This window comes from Lotus japonicus, chromosome 3 (assembly GCF_012489685.1).
Source record: "Lotus japonicus ecotype B-129 chromosome 3, LjGifu_v1.2".
Classification (NCBI taxonomy): Eukaryota; Viridiplantae; Streptophyta; class Magnoliopsida; order Fabales; family Fabaceae; genus Lotus; species Lotus japonicus.
In genome coordinates, this window is record NC_080043.1 from 8,361,124 (window position 1) to 8,382,852 (window position 21,729).

The window sequence follows — 21,729 nt, forward strand, 5'->3', positions numbered from 1 at the left end:
TTTAGATAATCATCAATGGACTCTGCTGGCTTTCTTTTGACACTAGCCAGATCTTTCAGACTCACCTTGCACTCTCCCCTAAAGAACTGTTCATGGAAATTTTTTTCCAATTGGGCCCACGTATGGACTGACCTCGGGGCGAGGGTGGTGAACTAGGTGAACGCATTCTTAGTTAAAGAACTCGGGAAGTACTTCATTTTTAAATTTTCATTGATGGCTAGATCCCCTGCCTCGATTTGGTACCTGGCTATGTGTTCTACAGTGGACTCTCCTGAATCCCCAGAAAACTTAGTGAATTTGGGGACCTTCCAGCCTCGAGGAAGTTCTGATTCGAGAACTTCTTCTGTAAAGGCCGACACAAAATGGGGCCTATTCGCGAAACCTACGTTGAAGCCATGCTGGTTCAACAATTGTTCCACTACAGCAGCAACATTTTGTTGCCCCCCAACATTCTGGTGTCGAATTCTTTCCAGTACGCCATCAGCGTGCTCTTCCCTGTTTACCATATACACATTTTGCAATGGTGGCTGCACTGCCTCGTTTCCCCTAAACCAAGGGTTTGCCCCCATCTCTTGGTGTTGTGGCGCCTGATAGCGCACAGGGGCAGGGACATGGTTAGGCAATGGGATTTGGTTAACCCCTGGTGCTGGCTGAATTTCGACTGGTGCTCCCAGGGCTGTAGCCAGTCGATCCATCTGACGTGCCAAATGCTGATTATTGGCATTATTATTTTAGAGCACAGGGTTAATTAGTTCACCTATCTGTCGAGATAGCATGTTAACCATTTCATGGTTACTATCATCTACTTGCTGCCTAATGGCTTGAAGTGAACCAGTGTTCATACCTGTAGACAAATAAATCTGTGAACTGGACCCAGGGATAGGGCCAGGAGGGCTGACTTGACTCCCTAAGTTCAACATTGTTCCATTTGCCCCAAAGGGGGGTATGCTAAATGGAGGAACATTCTCGGGGAATGTCGAATATGTGCCCTGTATGCCTTGCATTACAGACATAGGCATACCATAAGGCATGTCTCCTCTCGTAATAGTTGGAACAATTTGTGCCTGCACTGATGTAGATACAGGCATTTCTGCAACAGCAGAGATTGCTACGTTCTGGGTTGGCATAGGGGTGCTAGGTCCCATCCCAGTAGACACTTCTTCATTATTATTACCACTACTTCCCCCGGGGCTGCCCTGATTGCCCACGTTTGACCCTTGGGGGGAAGTTCTTCCTCGATTGCTTGTCATACTTATAGTCTTACCACTTCTCAGGTGCATATAAATCACAATCAAGGCAAGTAACAACTACCAAGTAGCATGCAATAAACCAAACACACAAAACGCTTCTGTAAAACTTAGTTTTCACAAAAACGGTCCCACTGGGCGTGCCAATTTGTTTACGCTGATTTTTGGTAAACAAATATCCTCTTAGTTCGACTAAAGGAAGTTTAGATTCAGGGACCTTTTGAGAAAACGCTTTGCCAAAGTGTTGTGTGCGTGTGAGTGTTTTTCGACAACAACGAATCGGTTTAAATAGAACTGAATTTCATTAAGCACGGGTCAATTACAAAGAAGTCACATACATCAAAATAACACGAAAGCTACAAGAAATGTGGATTTCGACAGGAAAATGCATAAAGGAACTGGAAATTAACAAGCTTAAATACAAGAAAACTAAAGTGTTGGTTCTGCAACATACTCCTCCATCATCACGTTTTGCTCCTTGAGTCTCATTGATGCGGACATTTAGAGCTTTTTGGTGAATTTTCAGAGTTTGAGTTGGGAACCCCTTTTTCTGCTGCTGCTTTTCCTATTTATAGTGCTGCTTCTTCCTCCACGTTCTTGGCGGTTTTTTCTTCAATGCATGATGGCTTCGTCGGTTTGAATTTTGGCGCCTTACCCCACGTTTAGCCGGTGGATTTGTGCACGTGACTTTGATTGGTTTGCTTGCGACGTGGGTAGCCTTGAGTCGTGGGTAACCACCGCTGTTTGTGGCATCGTGGGTACGCACACGTGCTGATAATTGCCCACCTTTGGTAACTGCCTCTTTCGTCGCGTTTGCCGGTTTGTCGAATTTTCCTTTACTCCCCTGACTTTGGGGGGAGTGTTGCCTGATGGGCTTCGAGCTCCGTCGCGGTTCTTCCTGTCGAGGAAGCATCCTTCTAACACCGGTGTCGATAATTGTAGCATTAGAAATCTTGGCTCAACAGGACCACTCCCATATTCGCATGACATCTACTACATTTTATTCTCCAGTTACTATTCATAAGAAACAACCAATGAGCTTCTGCCACCTGGCTTTCTTTCATTTATCTTCTCCTTTTTTTCCCAAAACTTAAGCCTTTCACCCACTCTTGGATACGACGTCGTTCCCCACCCAACCTGTCTTCATCCCTTTCTCAAATCAACCCTAGCTGGCGATGGCGTGTTGCTCTTCCTCTCTACCCACTCTGCTCCTCTCTCAAATCAACCCTAACTGGCAATGGCGTGTTGCCTTACCCTCGCTACCCTCTCTCCCCTTGCTTGGATTTCCTTCTATTTTCCTTAGTCGGAACCCTAGATTTCTTCCCATGTTGAACTTCGTTTTTACCCACTATTGACCAATCTATCACGTCGTTTTTTCATATTGATCTGATGATTCATTTATCTTCGCCGTCGTCTACTGTTCCTTCGTCATGCTTTCTCCTCAGTTGGACAAGTCTTGGGTTTGAATGCATCTTCAAAGGTTGATCTGTGTTCAAATGGTCAGTATCAATCCAATTCTCAATTAATTTTCGTACTACTTTTACACTTTTGTATTCTGATTACCTACATGTGCTACTGGTATGGTTTTGTCAGTGTAGTTGATAATTTTTGCTATAAATACCCCTTACTGTGAACTTCCAATCACCACATTTCCCCTCTCAGTCTGTTTGAAAAAATCTTCTTTATTTGCATTGATTTCACCGATCTCTCTGTTTTCATTGCACCATGTCTGGACACATGAGTTCTATTCGAAGTTTATACCCTGGTAGAGTAGCCTGGAAGATTAAATCAAGGGTTATTAGGAAGTAAGAGATGTCCCCTACTACTGAACCTTCCAAGCCATATCCAGGGAAGGTTTACAAAATCACATATTTTGCTTTTGTCACAACACTGGAAGTTTCAGAGCTTCTTCACATGAGTTTAAGATCCTTTTCACTAGAAGAAGGCATATGTTGAGAAGTATACTAAGCAATTAAGGTTATCCATGTTGAAGATTGTGCTATAGACATCATCTCTTAAGTGTATTTTGTATTAATCTATTATTATGTCTATTTGTAAGTCGTTTTGATGTATGAATTGGTATATGTTACTGTGCTCCTAACACACACACACATATATATATATATATATATATATATATATATCATATGGCTTTCATGCTCCTTCATCATCATCTTTTGTGATTCATTACTCTTTCAGCTTTGGATTTAGGTGATAGAAATGAGCTCCTGTTATTATAAGTTGTAAGTTATGTTCTTCCTGTTGGTTTAAATAGCTGGATTTAGAAATCTGCTCTCAAATGTTGGGTGTCATATGCATGCTCAGTGTTTAAGAGGGGTGGGCTTCACTGCCTATTCTTCTTTTGAATTGTTTCTAATTTTTCACTGCATTTGATCTTTTATTGGCTACTTAGTTAAGCGATTATCTCCTTCATTTTCCCCTTTTATTAAGTTATTTCTTTTTTAGACTGTTAAATATGTTGTGAAGTATGTTTCTTATTCCATATTAAGATGTTGGGGATTTATTCACTTATCTCTTATCAGTATCTAATCTGACTTTGGTTTAAGATTTTCTGCCACTACTGTTATTAATTTTTCTTCTTTTGCAACTTAATAGGCAGTAAAAAAGGTGAATGAACACGAGAGATTAAAAGCAATGCGCTGTGATGTTATCCATGAAGCTTGTGAACGCATGTAGTATGCTTTGGCTGTTAAGGATTATGGAAATGCTCTGGATGCTTGTGCTGTTTTTTTATGCTGATAGACATACTAATGAGTTGGTATATTTATTGTCTTTTTAGGAAGCAAACAGCAATGCAGGTCATTTTTGCCAAGTTAGGGATCAAAATGATTTATCTTATTTGGGCTCTCTTTCAAGAGAGTGTTAAATTCAGATAGTATATTACTATTATGAGGGAAGGAAGCTGCACAGCTTTGATTCGCGGGTGCTGTCCTCTGGTTTTTATCATGGCTTGATATTTTGTGGTGATGTGTGCTGTAGAGTTTTTTTTCGACTAGGATCGTGGTAACACAAGGAGTATATACTGCAAACTGAACCTAGGCTTCTTAATCCGTTTTGTCTCCTTTTCTTTTTCTGCTTTTCTTTTGTTCTATTATGTTTTTGTTCAAGTACTGTATCTTTGTCATCTCTATTTTTTTTTTCAAATTTAAGTAAAATTCTATCATAAGGAAGAGTTGGCCAATGCATGTATCTTCATTTTTCAGTAAAAAGGAGCAAAAGTTTCATGGGTTTAACCTGGTTTGTGGTGGCTGTTATGTGGGAAGGGTAAAACAAAAGCTAGGGTTCCAGCTAAGAGAACTCCTCACCACGACACCTAAACCTGGTCATTTAGAAAGGTTCATGTTGGAACATTTTGTCATGCATTTTGTCAAAAACAACTGATTGTCGAAGCAGATGTCGTGGCATCTGATTTCGTGAAGCTAGGACATCAGTCCTTTGCTGAAGTTTAATTTTGTGGGCCCTTTGAAGATTTACTGAAGATATGTTTTTGAGTTACTTGAGGAGCAAGTAGCCATTCCAGAAGGGTTTTAATTGTTGGGTTGTTATTTGTTGAAACAATCTTTGATAAAAGATTTGTTTCTATCTTTACTTGGGAAAAACGCAACAAGATCTTTGGAGATTCTGTTTTGATTTGATTATTGTTGCAATCTGTTACTTCAGCCCAAGCAAACCCTAGTGCCTACCTGCTGCTGCTGAAGTCTATAAAAAGGATGAAGACCTAAAGCTTGAACACCACTGAAGCTAATAGAGAGAGATCAAGTATTTTAGGGTTGTTCATTGTTCTTTATCCTTGTTTCTTGTGAACAAACTTTGCTCCCTGATTCTATAAAGCAAAGTTGTGTTCTGTGTTCTTTAATTCTTCAAACTCTGATTGTTGATTGTCTGTTACCAATCACTGTGGCAGTGATTGAGAGAAAGGGAGAGGGGCTCTCATACTTAGGTTGAGATACTAAGTAGAAATACACTTGGGTAGATTAGGAAGTGAACTATGAACCGTGGTGTTCATGAGTGTCTGTAACTCCTGAATCTTGAGATAGTGGATTTCCTTTCTTTGGGTGCAAACCCTCCAGACGTAGGTGAAGTTTCACCGAACTGGGTTACCAATCTTCTGTGTTCTACTTTATTATTTTTCTGGTTTTGTTACTGTTAGTCAGTTGTCGAACCGGTTGTCCCAGCATCGTGTTCGACATCTGTCCTGTGCGAGAACTGTTTTTACAGTTCAGAGCACAAGAGAAACTGCAACCAGATGACAACCAGAGGTATGTCTGTATCTTTTCATCAATTTTGTGTCGATATCTTCTCTTCCTTTGGAAGAAGAAACATAGTGCTCCATAATCTTCTTGCATATTTAGTTACACATCTATCAAAATATGAACTTTTTTAATGATATAACTGATATCTCACTAATATTTTCTTATATATTGAACATGAGATCTTGAAAGTTGAAAATCATCACAAATATTTTAGTCCAATCTATCTTTTTAAACCAACATGTTCCCAAGTTATTATGTAAAACATAAAATTTCTAAACCACCGGCCTACATAAGTAAATCATAGTTTATCTATATTGTTGTTGGCTTGGTTTTTTCTATTATGTAGAACAGAACTTTATGGGTGACTTTTGCTAAGGACTAACAATATCTAAACCTTATGTTTGCTAATTACAGGTATTAGATCAGATTCATGATGCTTTCAAGGAAGGGAGTTCATTCCGCAGCAGTTCATTGGCAGAAGAAATTGCCACGTTGAACTTTGGAGTTAATAAACTTGAATCTGAATGTCAGGTGAAATGAAATTAGGCTAAGTCTTTGGAAAAGACTGAAACTGTTTTATTCGCTGTTCAGTGATAAAGATTCTCATTTTTGGGCTTTGTGTTTTAGGTGATATGTATTTTTACCCAACTTAGTGAATCATAACTATTTCATTGGGGTGGAAACAATGCTTAAAAAACTAGCTTGAATGAACATGATACAATTTTGGAAAGAGTTGTTACCAACACTTTGTTTTTGGATATAGTCTTGGTCGTTGGTGAACTATGCTAACATGGATCTTAAGTTAGGCAGTGTATCTTAAGTTTGGTGAACTATGCTTAGATGGATTTTTTCCAATGCTTTATATCCATGCTTATGCTCATTGTTTTTTAGGTTTGCAGACACGATGAATGCTTTTATTTTTTATGACATATAAGCTAAAAATATAGTATGACTTGAATCTAATGCCTGCTTTTGTTTATCTGGAATCAGTAGGGCAGTAAGCTATAATTATGGAGTTTGTAGTTGAAGGGTTGTTGATGTGAAACCAAGGTTGTGTTACTTGGACATCTCATTGTCGTTGACATTTATTCTTATAATCATACAATTTATGATTCATTCTTATAAACAAAACTTGGCAGGTAACGATTTAAGGTGAGGGTCATAGATGAGACTTACTCAACAACCTTTGTGATATTTTGAGAAGGTTTACTATTTTCGTTTCTGTTTCTTTTCTCAGGCTGTCTACTGTCCACTTCCCTTTGGTAATTGTCTTTGCTAACAGATTTTGGGGTTTTAAAATTGGGGAAAACTCCTTCAAAGTCCATGCCCAAATGTATGCTGTGTTTTGCCTAATATTGTTAGATTTTAAATTTGGAACAGTTATTTTGAAATATAGACTGACAAATTATTTTACTCTCCTCTGTGAAATTTAGTACCTTTTGGCATGAACGTTATCAGAATGATTGCTTGCTCAAGTTGCTAGACCATGTGATGTTGCATATTTAGATGGAGTTGTCTTCATAGCAAGGTGTTTTCTTCTATCAAGGGTAAGTCTCTTTTGTTAATCAATTGAAGTTTCATTTTCAATTTTGTCTTTCTATTACAGCACATCTGTTTGTACTTTACTTTCTTCTACCAAGGATAATTTGGAATAATTCTCTTATTCTCACTTTTTTCTGCTCTATGTTTGTGATTGAAGGAAGGTTGAAGAAAGATCTAGGTGCAATCAAATTTCAGTCCCAGTATTAGAAAAGAATGGTTGAAGTTAATGGAAGACTCGAGATTATTTGATTTTTTATTAGTATATTTGGTTTTTTTTTATTACTATTGGGCACCAGTTGTGGTTAAATGCCACTGCCACAGACCCCATTGTTCCTGAGAGTTATGAGGAGCAGATGATGCTATCTATGGCTGTCTCTTTAGATGATGGTTGAGCCATGTCAAGTGGACACATTGCTTCTTGGCAGTAGTTTTCGGTTGCTGGTTTTATCTTCTTAAATAGGTGAAACTTTCCTTGACTGTTTGACTAGCCAAGTTCTGAGTTGGGAGTCTAAGCAAAATTCACATGTGTGCAATTTATTCAAGGATCAAGTAGTGATTCTCTTCTCACACGAATTTATATATATTACTCATGTTTGATGTCAAAAAAGAAGTTATTATGGTGGGTAAGTTTTGATGAGTTACATGAATAGTTATGGCACACTTCTGATTTATTGTTCGAACATGTGCTGCAACTGATTCAAAATAAGATGTATGTGAAACTGGAAAGTTTGGTTTGTTTTCAGTTACTGTGATGTAAAGACACCATTTTTGGACTGTTTGAAATTTGAAATAACTAATTGCTTATTTATTGTTGTTCTTGAAGTTATGTTGCTTAATGGATGGAGGTATCTGAGTGGATGAATAAGAATGGTGTGTGCATATTTTCTCCTACTGAACATGCGGTGCACTTGGACCTCATTGGCAAGGTTCATGGGTTTTCTTCTGCAGAAAGCTATTTTAACAGCTTGAAGGAACAAGACAAAACTGAGAAGGCATATGGTGCTCTCTTGAATTGCTATGTTCGACAGTGCCTAATTGATAAGTCCCTCTCCCATTTTCAGAAAATTAAGGAGCTGGTCTACACGTGCTTTTGAACAAGACAATTAACTGGGTGTAGAAAATAATGTTGTTTCTGCTATGCTGTTTGGGGAAATGGTCAGATGTAGATAGTGGATGTATAATAGGATCAAAAGAGAGAAAAGGCAGGGGGTGGGGGTGTATTGAATTGGTCTTTAGCCATGGAGCTGTCATTTATGTTTTGCTCTATTATTTTCCTATATTCAGAAATTGTTGCTTCTGGGCTTTGAGTTAGCTAAGTAGCTTGGTTGCTTTTTCTGCTTTTCCTATTTTTATTTGGGTTTAGCACCCTTGTGCTCCTTATATGAATTGTTTGCCTTCCAAAAAAGAACTAGCTGATTATGGACAAGAGCAGCTAATGAGACCTATAGTTCCTAATCAATTAGAAGAAAGCAGAAGTTTAGTACTTGCAAAGTATTGCAACTTAATAATATATTCTTCTAGACTGAATAATTTGCATTATAGTGCAAATGCAAACATTCAAACTTATGTCTTTAAATGATAAGTTTGTTTGTTGGTCTTTTTTGTTTTTTGGCTCATTGTAAATTCTGCAATCTCTATTCAAAAACCATCTCCTATCAGCCATCCCTAATCGGCCCAATAACTTTTATTTCATATATTATATTTTTGTGTGACTTTACTTGTCATTTACATCCAATATTGTGCATAACATCAATCATATAGAGGGTGTAGCCATTACAAACTGGAAAACTATCCAATTAATCTCCACACCGAAAATGATATGCATAAACATCAATAGAAAATAATTACAATTAGTAACTACGTCATTATAGTATTCCATATATATCAATACTCATCTAAACTCAATCATAATAATTAATAGTTAATTTAAATGAAAATTCTCCGTGCGATGCACGGGTAAATGGGCTAAATACTAGTTGGATTGATTCCCAAGTCTATTTCTTTGTATTTCCCACTAGTCTCTAGGAAAACTTATCTTCTCTATTTTGTTTGTGGCAACTTTGTATTTCCCTCGTGGGCTCGGCCTTTGGGCCTTTTGTTCTTAATTCCAACTTTGATTGACCAAAAAAAAAAGCTTCTCTATCCCATCCATATTCATATGTGGGTACATGGGCGGATCCCGGGCCCGGCAAGCCTAGGCACTTGTTTGAACTCTGTGGCTAAAAAAATTGATTTGCGCCCCAGGGGCCCTTTTTGGGCAAAATAAAGGGCATCCTAAAAAAAAAAACAACCAAGAGAGTTGGCCCTAGTTTCAGAAGAAGTTTCAGTTGTCTCATATATTTCCCTAAATTTATGATTCAAAATTGAATTCTTTAATGACAAAGACCATGTGGCCAAACTCTGAAGCGTTGGCTAATTAATTTGTTGAAACTGTCAAATTCAAAATCTGTAGAAATTATTAAGTGAAATACCTTTGATAAATTTTACTCATTAAGTAAGGGTAAAATGTCATTTATAATAAATAGAAAATGTCATTAATGATAAAAAAAAAATAACTTTTAATTTATTTGATATGACATCAATGATTATATAACTCATGTGTTTATCTAATAATTAGTCTGAACAAATTGTTAAAAATATTTCTGGTGCATCACACGGGTAACGAGCTATATCCTTTTTTGAAATCAAATAACATTAAATCAAAGCAAATTCGGCACAGATGCCAATACATCATCCCTTAAAAGACTAGACAACCCCGGAGGCCCCTCCTCAATCCAAACAGAGTTTGGGTAAGAAGAGGCGTTCCTAGCAAGGTAGTCAGCACAAGAGTTTCCTTCCCTACGCACAAAGGTAAGATCAACATGATCAAAAAACACCACTAACTTATGACAATCCTTAATAATGGAAAATAAATAAGAGTTTCCAAATAAGAAAACAGAGAAATGAGAGTTGTATCTCAATTAAGCATCACGATCGAGGAAGACCAGATCCAAGTATAAAAGGAACTACAGTAGAACAAAGAAAACACACATTAGGCAATTCAAGAGTGCCTAGACTCTCCAAAATCTAAATTCAATCTCAATCAAAGCCTACCGTGCCATATATAATAAACTCTCTCACTAACAACTATCTTGCCACCCAGGCTGGTTCATCTTGTTCGTCACCATTTCAGGAGTGAACCCAGAAATTCTTTGAATAAAGCTATCATTATTCCCATTTTTAATTTCTTGCATTAATGTAACAACTTTTCATAGTAGACATCCTAGGACTATGAACCACAAAGCAGTTAAGTAGTACTCTCAAATTAGTTAAGTCACAAGTTACAAAATGAAACACAGTAAAATTCAATAAGCAAAATCGATTACGCACATAGTCAACTGAATTAGCAAACTTTGATTTCTTTTAACTAGTTTGTGCCTTCTGCTCCTCGTCTAGCTCCTCCGAGTCAGTGGCTCATCAACCGCGTCTACTGTTGTGGCTCTAAGCAGCTATCTTCCTGCACTGATTGTAACTGTGGACATGGTTTGGGCCCTACAATGTTCCACCTTGCACTACTCAATTTTTTAGTGTAAGGAGTGGGCTGGACCCATCTTTTGAAGAGTGTTTTTTAAGACATGAATATACAACCCTTAACAATGGGAAAGATCATTCAAAAGCTCCCTTGCATTTGACAAAAAAAAAAGCCTCCTTGCAAAATATGTGATAGATTAGTCTTTTTCTTATATGCATAACAACAAATAGAACCAAAGGAAAAACACAACACAAAACAAATATCTCCTACTGTCTAACCGTCATAATGTCCAGAGAGTCCGCCATAAGCAAATGCTCCATGTTAGGAAGGGGTCCTGGATTAGGAGGAAGTCAAAAAACTACAAAATTATTGGGTGTGTAAAAAGTAATTTTAAAATGTGCAAAAAGCAATATACATTTTTTATGTGTTTTTTTTTGAATAAATATCAATTTAAGTCCAAATAACTTCTCATGATGTAGCTCTCTTAAAGTGAGAGAATCATTTTACAGGGTAAAACAAGACATTGCATTTACTAATAGTGATTACTTATTTTGAAAAGTTAATAAAACAACTCGATCAACGGTTGTGATTATTTACCTTACACTATAAAATGATTCTCTTATTTTAGAAAGAGACAGACCAAACTTCACATATTTATGATGAGTTCTAGTCAAGTTTTGTATGTACTTCTATGTTGGGTTCCTAGTGCATATATGATTTAGCGTTAAAGTCAGTTCAAATGTGCTTTCACATATCCCAATCAAATTTAACGAAATGCATGTTTTGTAGGTCGCCTGGATTTGAAACAAAGATAATACATAATTAATATTTATGAATATCTTTTATAGTTGAAAATAAAATATATTTTTACATTTTGACTGACAATAAATATTTGACTCAAAGACCAACAAAAGAAATATTTAATAAAACAGTTTAATGAATATGTACTTACCCTTATAATCAATTATAATATGTTATATTGGAGGGATAATAAATTTTATTTTAAATTTTAATTAAAATAAAAATATATTTTCTAACATGCGGTATTCAATTAAATAATTAACTAAATAAAATTTACAATAACAATTCACACACACTTAATCCTTAATAAAATAAAATATCTAAGAAGATTCTGAGGATAAGATTGTAAGAATACTATTGGAGTTTGATAGTTATCCAACAAAGTATCAAACCAGGGTCCCGCCCACAACATTAAAGAGAAGCCAACTTAACAACCCTTGTTCAGTCTCGGCAAGTAGTAGGTGGTGGCCTATCTATAAGGGAGATAATTTATTTGATACACATCAACACATGGATTCTACTCATATCAAATATCTAATAGGGAGAAATAAATACAAATAGATAAAAAGAATAAAGACGACTTGCACGCCAATTCCACTCTCATCAACTGAGATGTAAATAGAAAAGAGTTAGTGTGAATATATCAAGATCTATAACTCTAGAAGTGAAATGTAGTCGATAAAAATTCATTCATCAGACTTCAATTCAACCTTCACCTAATAGAAATAAAGAAATAGAAGTAAGTGATATAAGGATTGATGTGATAGAAAAATAAAAAAAGAAAATAAGTGAAAATGAGATCAAAATTTAATAAATATGATTTTTTTTTTGCTTCATCGGAAAATAATATGAATTTACTTTAGATGTAATAAATCCAAATACATAGTTTATTGTCAATTTTCCCTATTTTATTAATAAAATTATGTCATACATGTTTTTTTAAGTGATATGTCATAATTTTATCGGTGGAACATGGAATGGAAAGGACCCAAAGACTAAAAGATTTTAATTTGAGATATGACGACCGGTGATGTGATAATAAATTAAATAATACAAGCAAAGAAGAAAATGTTGGTACGTGAGGGAAAAGAAAATGGTCTGAACTTTGAAGTTGTATATATAACCATACTTCCAATATTTAACTTCAATAGCTAGACATACATCTATAGTTATTTCCTTTTCTTGAGAAGACTGATTCAGAATCAAAATGTTGGCCATTTTCCACAAAGCTTTTGCTCATCCACCGGAAGAGCTGAACAGTCCTGCATCTCACAATAATGGCTCCAACAAGCCAAAGCCTCCACAGGAAACTCTCAACCAATTCATTTCCAATCATCTTCATAACTCTTGCACCATGAGCTTTGGCCATGCCGCTGTTCTGGCCTATGTTCGCCCTGATCACCCTTCCTCTCTTCATCAAAGGTAATTAATTTTATTTAATATTTTCCTGCTCATGATTTTATATGATCTATGAAGAAAATTCAATTTTTGTTTTTGTTTTTGCCTGCTCATCATGATTGTTTTGTAGGTTGTTTTGTGGGGTTGATGACATATACTGCATCTTCTTGGGGAGCTTGAACAATCTGTCTGTGCTCAATAAGCAATATGGTTTGACAAAGTGTACTGATGAGGCCATGTTTGTGATTGAAGCTTATAGGACTCTCCGTGACCGTGGTCCATACCCTGCAGATCAAGTTGTCAAGGATCTTGATGGAAGCTTTGCCTTTGTTGTCTATGACAGCAAAGTTGGCACTGTCTTTGCAGCACTGGTAGGCTAATAGCATGTTTAGATCAACTTATTTTTATTAATCAATTTTGCCATTTTGGCATTCAGAACTCATTTCCAAACATGTTCGGTGTTTTAAAAAAAGGTGTTTGTTGTGATACCTTAAGCCAGATTAAGGCGTGGTACCCAGAATGAAATAAATTAATAGAAAAATAAGGCAATTTGAACTGAAAAGAAAATGATGGATGAAGATTTGCAAGTTTCAACATAGGTGAGGCATGGAGAAAGAAGATCCTGGCAAGAAAGGATCTTAAATGATCTCTCAAAGTTGAAAGTTAAACTTAAAACCCTAATTTTTCAAATCGTGCATTGAACAGTATAAACAAACTTAAATACAATATGTTATTAGTTCATTGAGTCATTGAACTTAAATTCTTAAAAATTGCAACAATAAATCTTCCATTTTTTTTTAAGAAAATAACAAAATTATAACTTAAAGTACTATACGAGATACCATACCCGAAAAAAAATATGGGTACCACATAATTCACCTTTAAAAAACTATTCTTCAACACAACTTGGTTTCTTTAAAGATGTTGATCTTGTTTTGCAGGGTTCTGATGGTGGAGTGAAATTGTATTGGGGAATTGCAGCTGATGGATCTGTGGTGATCTCTGATGATCTAAAAGTCATAAAAGAGGGATGTGCCAAATCCTTTGCTCCCTTTCCAACAGGTAAAGTTTGAACCACCTTGGTCCATTATCTATAAAAGTCTTGATTCATGTACATTTTAATAATAACAACACTCAATATACACTATTTTTTTCTCATTTTCTTTCAGTCACATCACATACATACATATGACATTTGTTATTTTTCTCTCTTCTGTTCCTATATTTAAGTGTATATAAAATAAAGTGATACACGAATCTTCATTGTATATATCTTGAAAATTAACTAGTATGAGTCCGTGACATGTGGTGTTTTGATGAATGCAGGGTGTATTTTTCACAGTGAAGGAGGTCTGGTGAGCTTTGAGCATCCAATGCACAAGTTGAAGGCAATGCCAAGGATAGACAGTGAAGGGGCCATGTGTGGGGCCAACTTCAAAGTTGATAAGTATGCAAGAGTTAACAGCATTCCTCGAGTGGGAAGTCAATCCAATTGGATGGAGTGGGACCAGCATTAGCTTTAAAATGTAAATAAAAACAAAGCAAAGCATGGTCTGGTTCATGTACAATAAAAATGAATGTCATCCTTGACCCTTTCCTAGATTCCCTACCTTCTTCTAGCTGTTTTATTTTTAGCCTACTTGTGTTTTTTTCCTGTTTCCTTCTGAGTAATACAGTATGCTGAAGTGTTTTTCCACACATGGTGTCATTTTAATTGCTGGCTGGTTTATTAGTGACTGATAGACATTCTGAATTTAAGAGAAGTTAAAAGGAAGAAATATCTTAGAGAGACCAAAACCCGATATGGACTATATGGATTATTTTATAGGGGAAGACATATTTAAACTAATTTTTATCATTATTGTGTCAATTGTAAGTTATCTTAAATTTCTTAAGTTAAAATTTTATTTATATCTCATTTTAGGATGAAGAGATAGACACAGTCACACAAAGTTATAATTGACGCTGTCAATTCCCTTGAAGGTATCCTCCAGAGTAAATGATAAATTTGGTTCCTAAAAGAAGCACTTGCTGACAAGTTGATCCTTGGATGATCAAAATAGCTCTCGTAGTCCATGAAAGTAGTATATATCAATCAAATTAGTCACTAACATTTTAAAACTTAAGAACCATTATCGGAGAGAGTGAGTTGGCACCTTAAGTGTCACTTAGGCAATTTTTTAACCGTCAATTTAGTACCTTAATTTTTTAGGTAAACCAATTTAGTACCTTAGTTGAAAAGTCAATATGATCTTTTTAATTTTTCTATCGCTTTGGTTCCTGCTTCGTCTCTCCTTCTCCCACCTCCTCTCTCCTTCTCCCCCTCTTCACCGCCACTTTTCTCCCACCTCTCTCTTCCTCCCACCTCCCTCCTCCACCATTCCACCATCCACCCCACCACCATGAGCAAGCTCAAAGATATAAATTTGGAAATTTAACCAAAAAGACAAAAACATTTACGTAATTGATTCACGATAGTTATGTGCAAACTAAAATGAAAATTTAAAATCCCTAACTTACATCAAGAACCATAAGTTTCATAAATTATCAAAATCGGATGAAAAGCTAATTCACGAATCTACCGATTTTAGGGATGAAGGATCACATAAAATCAAATTCGTAGAAATCATTTTTTCCTTCCCGAAACAATGGTGGAAACAAGTGTGGTGTGAACGACGAGGTTAAGGAACGAAATGACTACGTGAGCCATTTTGATCAAGGAAGAACCATCAACAATTGTCACTTTCAGGAACCAAATCGATCATTTACCCGTATCGTCATGCATGACATTTGGCACTAGTCAACACTTATTTTGAGAGAGAAAATTAAAATGAACTCTTAAAATAAATGAATTAGGATGATGAAAGTGGCTCTAGACTCTCAAACTCGACACTGTACCTTTGGTCAGGGATGGCCGATCGCTTCTTTCCGAACGAGATGCCTCCCTTCATGGCAGAGACCACACCTCAACAAGCTCTTCCCTCCCAAACACCGCTATCAGACTCCCTCACCACCCTCCTTTCTCTTCCTCACCAAACACTCGCCGCAAAGTTCCAGTCTGCAGCATTACACTTGAAACAATCGGTACACAAAAACGCCACCCCACTTCATTTTTTTTGATTTTTTTGTTCTTAATGGGTATTTAGATTCGTGGGTTTCTTTCAGTTTGCGCTCTTTGATTATGGGTAGGATCAAGTTAGTAGCTTTAGCTTTGGTGCCATCAAGTGTTTGTTCTTTGTTTTGTAATTGTTGTTTTGTTCAGGTGGTGAGGGAGACTTGGGGGTCCAGTGGGAATCGTGTGAAGGATTATACTCTTTACACGGGGGCTCTTGGGACAGCATTCTTGGTTTTCAAGGCCTATCTAGTAACCAAGAATGAGAGTGATCTTAACTTGTGCTCAGAGATTGTTAAGGCTTGTGATTCTGCTTCAGCATGTTCTAGGTACTCTCTCTCTCTCTCATGCATCTAATGCTATCATGAGCTAGCCCCTTAAAGGGTTGGATTAAAAAATGCTCAATCTGAATGGTGGAATGGAGCTCAATAATGTTGATAATGTTACTTGGGTTATAGCTTACCTATTAGTTAAAATCTGTTGTTGTCTGGTTATGTACTTGGGATATTTCAACTTGTGTGTGTGCCTTGGGGGTTAAGTTAGCGAATTTACTTGAACCAGAGTTTAAAAATATTATTGAAATAAGTTGATTGCAATTCTATTTGCTAATGTATGAGTTGCAAATAATGTTGCTTGGATATGAGCTTAGCCTTGGGGTGGACTTTGGGAATTTACTTGAATCGGATTTTTGAAATAGTGTTTGGAAATTGGAATAACCTAAACTGAAGAGTAACGGTTTCATACCTATTGGGGAAATAAATTGATTTTGGTTCTATTTGCCAATGTATGAGTTGCAGCCGTGTGACGTTCATCTGTGGGCGTGCTGGTGTATGTGCTCTTGGTGCTGTCGTAGCTAAGCATAATGGTGATGAAAGGCTACTTAACTATTACCTAAGACAATTCAAAAAGGTATTTTGTTGTTTTAATTTTTGACCATTGTGATACTTCCAATTTATACACGAAATCCAGTTGTTGAAATGCTTTTCATATTTTGTGCTTTTGATTTGAGAACAGATTGAGCTACCTCGTGATTTGCCTTATGAGCTATTGTATGGCAGAGCAGGTTACTTATGGGCATGCTCATTCTTAAACAAGCATATTGGTGAACACACAGTGCCTACTCCTCAAATGGTAATGCATATATAATATATTCTTCATGAGTTATGGCATTTTTGAATTTTGATATAAAATATATTTTAACAAAATCATTCATGAAAATGAGTTTTTAACTGTCATAGAGATCGGTTGTGGATGAAGTTCTTGCAGCTGGTAGACAATTGGCTCACAAGGGAAGATGTCCTTTGATGTATGAATGGCATGGGAAGAAATACTGGGGTGCTGCCCATGGTCTTGCAGGAATTATGAATGTTCTGATGGACATGGAACTCAAGCCAGATGAGGTGGAAGATGTTAAGGTCACACTACGGTACATGATTAAGAATCGGTTCCCTAGTGGAAATTATCCCTCTAGTGAAGGAAATGAATCTGACCGTCTTGTGCATTGGTGTCATGGTGCTCCTGGACTCACTCTTACGCTTGTAAAAGCTGCTGAGGTATTCTTTTCCTTAGTTACCAAACATCCCGTTGAGTCTAATGATATGAGTGAAATGATAAATTGATAATAGGGATAAATATTTTGTAGTCCCTTTAATACAAAGGGTGAATCTAAATTGGTCTCTCAAAATAATTTCATACCTTTTGGTCCCTTAATTTTTTTTTTATTTGAAATAAGTGACGTCACAATGCTTACATGACTTAATTTTTACCCAGTCACCCGCACCGCTGCCTTCTCCTGGCTCATAATTTATGCAACAATTCTTGAGCATAGTTGTCAAAGACTCAATGTTCTTATCTCATGACTGGTTTTTTTACCATGATCATCAGGTTTTTGGGGATAAGGAATTTATACAAGCAGCTGCAGATGCAGGAGAAGTAGTGTGGAAGAGGGGTCTGCTTAAGAAAGTTGGAATCTGTCATGGCATTAGTGGGAACACCTATGTCTTTCTCTCCCTGTACAGATTGACCGGAAAGGTGGAGTACTTGTACATGGCTAAAGCATTTGGTTGCTTTCTACTTGATAGAGCACAGAAATTGATCTCAGAAAGAAAGATGCATGGAGGAGATCGCCCGTTTTCCTTATTTGAAGGTCTTGGAGGAATGGCATATATCTTTCTAGACATGATTGATCCTCAACTGGCAAGGTTCCCAGGCTATGAACTTTGAGTCTCTTGATGGATGATGACAATAAACCTTTGCATATAAAAAGCCACTTCCCTGATGATAGAACTAAACAAAATATTGTTGGGGTTGACAAGGATATGTTTAAGGTTCTGGAAAATTTTGTAAATATGAGAAAATCTGTAACTCTTGAATGTGCCTGAGTTGCAGTTTGAGACATTTGAGAAAACAGTGATGTATGAAATCCAGCGCTTACTGCTATATCATGTCACTTTGTAAGATGGGTAGTGTATTATAAAGTACTCATTCCTAATCCCTGTATTTTGCTTACACCATATATCAGGAGCCACTCAAATGACTATTAATGAAAAGTCCAAGAATTGTTTTAGATACTAGTCCAAGGTAAGCAATGAAAAACATCAAACACATCAATTTTAGCAACTATGCACAGTTAATTCAGAAAGTAGCACTAAGCCACATGGTTGAATGATTTTATTGTCTCTTAATTCCCAAAAGTCATCAACTCCTACATAAGACAAAAAAGAAGTTCCTAGCTAGCAAAACAACATCAACACATGATAGGATTTTTCACTCTTCTGAGACATCATTTTCCTCCATGGCAAGGCCGCTTAAGCGTCAAATGGATGTTGGAGGCTCCCACTTTAGGCCAAACCAACTAGTTTCTCACTAACCTCCCACACCTTGCGAGCCTTCTCGGGATCGCTGGCCTCCTGAGACAACTGGTTTTCAAATGAAGCAGAGGTTTTATTCCAGCTCCAGTAAACACCAGATTTTGTGAGACTTGGATCACTCACAACCTACATTGAAAACAATCATACATGAGCAACAATTCATGTTCTTTTAGTCATTATCTTCGTACATTACCTGTGCAAGTCTCTTTCCTGCTTCATCTTCTGAGACATAGCCTTTGGTAATGTACTTCTGGAATGGAGGGAACAGGGTTCTGAACAAGGGAATGTGCTCTCTAAACAAGCCTGTTGTGGCAATGCAACCTGGGTAAAGAGACGCGAATGTGATTCCGGTTTCCTCGTGGTATCGCTTGTGGAACTCTTGCATCGTGAGCATGTTACAGACTTTGCTGTCCTTGTATGCCTTGGCCCCATCAAAGTCTCCACCATCTATCATGGCTGAACTGTTTAGCCCGTTCAAGCCACCCGCAAGTCCCCTCAAGTCACCAAGGTTAGCCTTGGGAGGTACATTCCCAGCCAATGTGTTTGTGTTTCCTGTTTAATCTACACAATCAGCACAAAAATGTGCAACCAAATAATGGGTAGTGAGACATTGATTAGTTTTTGTGGCATATTACTGAGATACTCGTCGGCAGATATTGATGAAAATGTTCATAAAATTTGTGACATGTTACCACATCTGCATCAATATCTCACTAGTAACGTCACAAAATATTATCAATATTTGCATCAGTATCTCAGTAATATGTCATAAAATTGCTGAGATATTGATGCAGCTATGATCTCAGTTATACGTCACAAAATCTCATCAGTACTTGCACCAGTATCTCAGTAATATGTCATAAAATTGCTGAGATATTGATGCAGCTATGATCTCAGTTATACGTCACAAAATCTCATCAGTACTTGCACCAGTATCTCAGTAATATATCACAAAATCTCATCAATATCTAATTAACTGCGATCCGTAATAATGAAACAGACCTGTGATTGAGCCGACAATGATCATGCGCCTACCCGGGTAATCAGATTTGTTCAAGTCTTCAAGCAACAGGCGTGAGAGGAGGAAATGCCCTAGATGGTTAGTCCCAACACTGAGTTCAAAGCCATCAGCAGTGAATGTAGGTTCCTTAGCAGTTGGCAAGTAAACAGCAGCATTGCAAACAAGCACATCCAGAGGCATTTCTGATCGCCTGAAGTTATCTACAAATTGGCGAACGCTGTCGAGAGAGGAGAGGTCTAAGTGCATAATGCTGTAGTTTTCCTTAGCTATTCCAGCAGATTTTGCAGCTCTTGCAGCTTTGAGGAAATCCCTGCAGGCCATTATCACATGCCATTTTCCTGTCTCAGCCAAAGCCTTGGCAGTGGCAAGGCCCAATCCAGAGGATGCCCCAGTAATCACAACACAACCCTTCCTCAATGTTTTCTTGGCTTCAGGTGCAGACGAATTAACCGCCGGAGAAGCTGTAGCAGCAGTCTCAGCCCTCACAGCACCAAATTTTTGTTTGAATTCTCTCTGATACAGAGGGGGTCAAGCACAAATTAGACAATGAACCCAAAAACTAAGTTCAATTCTACGGTCGACCATGTTAAAAACTAGTTTATCCATGAACCACATTGTTATTTACAATATGCTTCTTATGTGCTAAAATTAATTTGCAGAAAAACTCTTTTAACTTGTGAATCAAATTTATTTTTCCATAGTTGACTAATCCAAAGAATAAATATCAATAACCCATTTTCATTCAACAAGAATAATAACATATAGTTTTTTAAAATCTATATGGATAATCACTTATCACAAGCTAACAGATTCTTAATCCTAGTGGTCCAAAAGAAGAGAATTGGGAAATACTAGTCTTTTGACCATGCACTAGCATTTTACATAAGAAACCTTAACAAATGTGAAGTTTCCAGACTCAAAATCCCCTCATAAAAAAATCAAGTCAATTATCTTAACAAATTTAGAGACAAGTGGAAACAGCTAAATGGTGAATTGAGAAGAACAGAGCAAAATTTTTTGTTGGGATTACCTTGCACCTCAATGCAGAAGAGCTGAAATCAGCTTTGAGAGGTTCTGATAATGAAAGGCCAAAAAGGGTAGAGTCCTTGAGAGACTTTCCCTGCAAAATCAAAAGACAATTACTAAGAATTCAATTCAATTCATTAACTCTTTGGAAAAGCATATCAGAGGAAGAAGAAGAAGCTTAGCAAACCTCTTTGAGCATGGAAAGAGAAGCAGGAACCAAAGAAGCAGCTTGAAGAGCCATTGGAACTTCGGAAAAGAAAGACACGAAGTGGTTTCTGGATTTGGAAATTACAATGTACCTCTTAGGCAGCAAAGTTGAAGTGGTGTTACAAAAGTGGTGATGAACTCATAAATGTGGATCAGAAGTGAGTACATGTAAGTGAATTTATATAAGTGAAGTGTTTGTTTTGATTTTGAGAGGATAAGATAATTAGCAGCATGTGCATATGCCACGTCTTTGAAGCCAACCAATGGGGTATTGAATTTTGGATTTCATAATAACAAGGAGATATTTTGGTCTTGCCAATAGAAGTCACGCCATTTCCCTGACCTATGGGCTGTGAATATCAGAGATGAAAGGGATTGAGAGAGTGGAGATAACTTTTTATATAGAAGATAAAATTAAGCCCTTTTTTTGTCAGGTTCTTGGATGGGGCATGGGGGAATTAGGGGTAGTTTTTTTTTATTCTCAAAAGAAGATACTAGAAAGTTTGGAACCATCCATCCCTATGTGCAAGTTGCAGATATAACAAAGGGCCTAATTATGTTATCTTAGCCAATAGGCTTTTGTTTCTGGTCCAAGCCCAAGCAGCTCAAGGGAGTTCAGCAAGTTCCCAGATTGGGCCTACTCATATACAATGGGTTAATCTGTTGTAGGCTTTTGGCCCATGAAGTTGTAGTACAACCAATGCCATACATGATTATGCT

General features: G+C 37.0%; 3 protein-coding genes across 3 annotated transcripts; 2 read left to right on the top strand and 1 right to left on the bottom strand.

Moving 5' to 3' along the window:
- The first annotated feature begins 12,512 nt into the window (after positions 1 to 12,512).
- On the top strand, positions 12,513 to 14,469 carry LOC130748844 (stem-specific protein TSJT1-like). The gene is made up of 4 exons (XM_057602088.1): positions 12,513 to 12,797; positions 12,904 to 13,144; positions 13,715 to 13,835; positions 14,100 to 14,469. The coding sequence occupies exons 1-4, from the start codon at positions 12,583 to 12,585 to the stop codon at positions 14,288 to 14,290; spliced, it is 768 nt and encodes a 255-aa protein (XP_057458071.1). The 5' UTR covers positions 12,513 to 12,582; the 3' UTR covers positions 14,291 to 14,469.
- A 1,161-nt stretch (positions 14,470 to 15,630) lies between these two features.
- On the top strand, positions 15,631 to 18,376 carry LOC130743144 (lanC-like protein GCR2). Its single transcript, XM_057595265.1, has 6 exons — positions 15,631 to 15,857; positions 16,036 to 16,214; positions 16,683 to 16,794; positions 16,900 to 17,016; positions 17,124 to 17,438; positions 17,770 to 18,376. Exons 1-6 carry the CDS (start codon positions 15,684 to 15,686, stop codon positions 18,106 to 18,108), a joined length of 1,236 nt encoding a protein of 411 aa, XP_057451248.1. The 5' UTR covers positions 15,631 to 15,683; the 3' UTR covers positions 18,109 to 18,376.
- A 142-nt stretch (positions 18,377 to 18,518) lies between these two features.
- LOC130743145 (protochlorophyllide reductase, chloroplastic) lies at positions 18,519 to 21,168 on the bottom strand. Its single transcript, XM_057595266.1, has 5 exons — positions 20,990 to 21,168; positions 20,807 to 20,896; positions 19,758 to 20,289; positions 18,949 to 19,307; positions 18,519 to 18,881 (listed from the first exon to the last, which is right to left on the bottom strand). Exons 1-5 carry the CDS (start codon positions 21,041 to 21,043, stop codon positions 18,726 to 18,728), a joined length of 1,191 nt encoding a protein of 396 aa, XP_057451249.1. The 5' UTR covers positions 21,044 to 21,168; the 3' UTR covers positions 18,519 to 18,725.
- Between the last annotated feature and the right edge of the window lie 561 nt (positions 21,169 to 21,729).

Coding starts and splice junctions, on each gene's coding strand:
- LOC130748844 (XM_057602088.1), top strand. CDS start 12,583: ATGTTGGCCATTTTCCACAAAGCTTTTGCTCATCCACCGGAAGAGCTG. Junction 12,798..12,903: donor CCTTCCTCTCTTCATCAAAG/GTAATTAATTTT, acceptor ATTGTTTTGTAG/GTTGTTTTGTGGGGTTGATG. Junction 13,836..14,099: donor CTTTGCTCCCTTTCCAACAG/GTAAAGTTTGAA, acceptor TGATGAATGCAG/GGTGTATTTTTCACAGTGAA.
- LOC130743144 (XM_057595265.1), top strand. CDS start 15,684: ATGGCCGATCGCTTCTTTCCGAACGAGATGCCTCCCTTCATGGCAGAG. Junction 16,215..16,682: donor TCTGCTTCAGCATGTTCTAG/GTACTCTCTCTC, acceptor TATGAGTTGCAG/CCGTGTGACGTTCATCTGTG. Junction 16,795..16,899: donor ACCTAAGACAATTCAAAAAG/GTATTTTGTTGT, acceptor ATTTGAGAACAG/ATTGAGCTACCTCGTGATTT.
- LOC130743145 (XM_057595266.1), bottom strand. CDS start 21,043: ATGGCTCTTCAAGCTGCTTCTTTGGTTCCTGCTTCTCTTTCCATGCTC. Junction 20,897..20,989: donor CTCTTTCCATGCTCAAAGAG/GTTTGCTAAGCT, acceptor TTGATTTTGCAG/GGAAAGTCTCTCAAGGACTC. Junction 20,290..20,806: donor CTTCTGCATTGAGGTGCAAG/GTAATCCCAACA, acceptor CCTCTGTATCAG/AGAGAATTCAAACAAAAATT.